We start from the raw sequence: 2,827 nt of genomic DNA on the forward strand, positions 1-2,827 counted from the left end.
CTGACCCCAGCCTGCGTGCAGGGTGCGCACCCCGACCCCCCAGGTAACGCCGGCTGCCCCCGCGGGACCCCCGCCGGCCGCCCTCGCCCCGCAGGATGAAGACGCTGGTGAGTACCCCAGGTGCTGGGAGCGGGGGGCTACGGAGCCGGGGCGAGCCCGTGGGCATCACGGGGCTGCTCACCCAAAACCCCACACGGGGGCAGGGCCCTGCCCGGCCGCCCCACTGGGGGCTCGGCACCCCCCTGGACCCCGGAGTGGGAGCTGGGGCCCGAGCCCGGCACGAGTTGGGGAGCTCGGCCCCGCAGCACGCGGCCATGTGGCGCGTGGGTCTGGCTGCGTGCAGGAAGTGAGTCAGGCGCAGGCACCGGCGGCTCCTCATCCCCACCCCAGCGAGCGCCCAAGCCCATGCATCCTCCCCCGAGAGGCCGGTTTTGCCGCGAGGCATCCCGGTGCCTCTCCGAGCACCCGACACGGGGCCGGCGCACGTGGCCCGGGCCTGGAGAACCTTCCCCGCTCTGCTTCCAGGTCCGCTGCTTCCTCGTCCTGGTGTGCGTGGCCGCTGCCTCCGTGCTCTATGTCCTGCTCTGCTCCTTCGCCTGCCTGCAGCCCTGGTGCCGGGCGGCACAGCGCTGGGATGGCCCCGCGTATGCTGCGCCCGCCGTGCTCAGCTTCCAGGGGTACAGCCGCGTCCCCGACGGGCAGGTGCGTGGGGACGGGGAGGGGACAGCCTGAGCCCCGCTCCCCCCGTGCCTCGGTTTCCCCTTCCTCAGGGAAGGGTGAAGCGGGCTGGGGAAAAACGGGGAAAGCTCCGGCACCCGGAGGAGGCCGTGCTGACGGCGCGTGTCCCCGCAGCCACTGCAGCGAGCGCCGTGCCGCCGCTGCGCCGTCGTCTCCAGCTCGGGGCAGATGCTGGGCTCCCGCCTGGGGCAGGCCATCGACGGGCAGGAGTGCGTGCTGCGCATGAACCACGCGCCCACCGCCGGCTACGAGGAGGACGTGGGGGCGCGGAGCACCGTCCGCGTGGTGTCGCACACCAGCGTCCCGCTGCTGCTGAGGAACCAGCCCTACTTCTTCCAGCAGTCCCAGGAGACCGTCTACGTCATCTGGGGGCCCCCCAAGAAGATGAGCCGGGAGAAGGGGGGCTCCACTTACCGGGCGCTGCTGAAGGTGATGGAGACCTACCCGCGCCTGCAGATCTACACCCTGACCGAGGAGAAGATGGCCTACTGCGACGACGTCTTCCAGAACGAGACGGGGAAGAACAGGTACCGCGGTCTCCCCCTTGGGGCGCTGAGCCCCCTGCTCTGGCTGAGCCCCCTCTGCGTGTCCATCTGTCCACCCGTCCGTCCGTCCTCCAGCGCGGCCGCCTGTGCGTTGCAGGGTGAAGTCGGGCTCCTTCCTGAGCACGGGCTGGTTCACCATGATCCTGGCCATGGAGCTGTGCGAGCGCATCCGCGTCTTCGGCATGGTCAGCGACAGCTACTGCAGGTGCGGGGCTGGGGGGCGGCTGGCGGCGCCGGGCACCGGAGGGGGCCGCATCCTGCTCAGCTTCCTCCCTGCGCCGCCAGGGAGAAGAACCACACGAGCGTGCCTTACCACTACTTCGAGAAGGGCCGGCTGGACGAGTGCAGGATGTACCTGGTGCACGAGCGGGCCCCCCGCGCCGGTCACCGCTTCATCACCGAGAAAACCATCTTCTCCCGCTGGGCCAAGAGGAGGGACATCGTCTTCACCCACCCGTCGTGGGCGGGCGGGTAGGAGCGGCGGCGCCGCGGCTGCCTCAGCCCTGCCGGTGCCGTGGTTGGAGGCCTCTTGTTGTACCCCCCAGGCCTGGTGGGTGTACGGGCGGCAGCAGAGGGACCCCCACCCCGTGCCAGCGCATGGGGGACGGGGCTGGACCCACTGAGCCCCCCCAGCTGCAGGCACCAAGCTGCCTTGGACCCGAGGGGACCTCGCCGGCACCACCAGATGGATGTTTGCTGTGGGATTCAGTGTTCAGCGACACGAGTAGAGGGAATTCAGACCCCTCCAACCACTGCCTCTTCCCAGGATGGAGCCCCAGTGCCATGGGACCTGGTTCCACGTGTGGGGCATGGGGAATGGGGCCGGGCTGCCCCCCCCCGGACTGTCCCCAAACTGCCACCAGGACAGCGCTCCGAGTGCCTCCTGCCCCCCAGCCCAGGGCCACGCGCCCTGGGAGCTCCGAGTTGCCTTGTCACAAGTGCCCTTGGACCGAGACCAAAGCAAACGTGCCCATTAAAGCCTTCCTAACCCCACGGGCCCCGCACTGCGGCCACAGCGGTGACAGGAGACGGAGGTGTGCAGGTGGGGGGCACGTGGGGATGGGAGTGGGGAGGCACAGGGGGCAGTGGGGGGCTGCTGGCTCCTCGTGCCCTGCCGGGTTATAAATACGACAGGTATTTTTTGGACAGGGTTGGAGCGGGGCCCAACACGGAGCAGGGCACTGGAAGGAGTTATCTGGGCCACGGGGGTGGTGGTGCTGTGGGACGGGAGCCGGCCCCGATGTGGCTGTGTGCCCAGAGAGAGGGGGAGAGCCGCGGGCACAGCGTGCAGGGCGCTGATAAACGGCTCCCGGGACGGACGGAGCGGCGAGGAGGGCGGCAGAGCTGCGGGGTGCTGGGCTGGGGTCACGTCCGCTCCTGTTTCAGCCGGCGCCTGCCGCTTTGGGGCTGTTCCTGGGGGTTTTGCCAGCGCAGCTCCCCACGCACAACTCTCGCAGGAGAGGCCGGGGAGCTGCTCAGCCCCACTCCGCAGCGGAGCCAAAAACCCCGGGGCCGGCCCCGAGTGGCTCCGTGGGCTCCGCACC

At 70.3% G+C, this 2,827-nt stretch overlaps 1 protein-coding gene across 1 annotated transcript; it reads left to right on the top strand.

The window, feature by feature from the left end:
* Window positions 1-6: 6 nt before the first annotated feature.
* Window positions 7-2,287, top strand: ST6GALNAC4 (ST6 N-acetylgalactosaminide alpha-2,6-sialyltransferase 4). The gene is made up of 5 exons (XM_035312535.1): window positions 7-107; window positions 526-702; window positions 853-1,265; window positions 1,381-1,488; window positions 1,569-2,287. The coding sequence occupies exons 1-5, from the start codon at window positions 96-98 to the stop codon at window positions 1,756-1,758; spliced, it is 900 nt and encodes a 299-aa protein (XP_035168426.1). The 5' UTR covers window positions 7-95; the 3' UTR covers window positions 1,759-2,287.
* Window positions 2,288-2,827: the final 540 nt, after the last annotated feature.

The sequence above is a fragment of the Oxyura jamaicensis genome (assembly GCF_011077185.1).
Source record: "Oxyura jamaicensis isolate SHBP4307 breed ruddy duck chromosome 17 unlocalized genomic scaffold, BPBGC_Ojam_1.0 oxy17_random_OJ67213, whole genome shotgun sequence".
In the NCBI taxonomy this organism is placed as follows: domain Eukaryota; kingdom Metazoa; phylum Chordata; class Aves; order Anseriformes; family Anatidae; genus Oxyura; species Oxyura jamaicensis.

Excerpts from the sequence above, each read along its gene's own strand:
- ST6GALNAC4 (XM_035312535.1), top strand. Across the intron at positions 703-852 it reads GCCGCGTCCCCGACGGGCAG|CCACTGCAGCGAGCGCCGTG; the intron begins GTGCGTGGGGAC and ends GTGTCCCCGCAG. Across the intron at positions 1,489-1,568 it reads GTCAGCGACAGCTACTGCAG|GGAGAAGAACCACACGAGCG; the intron begins GTGCGGGGCTGG and ends CTGCGCCGCCAG.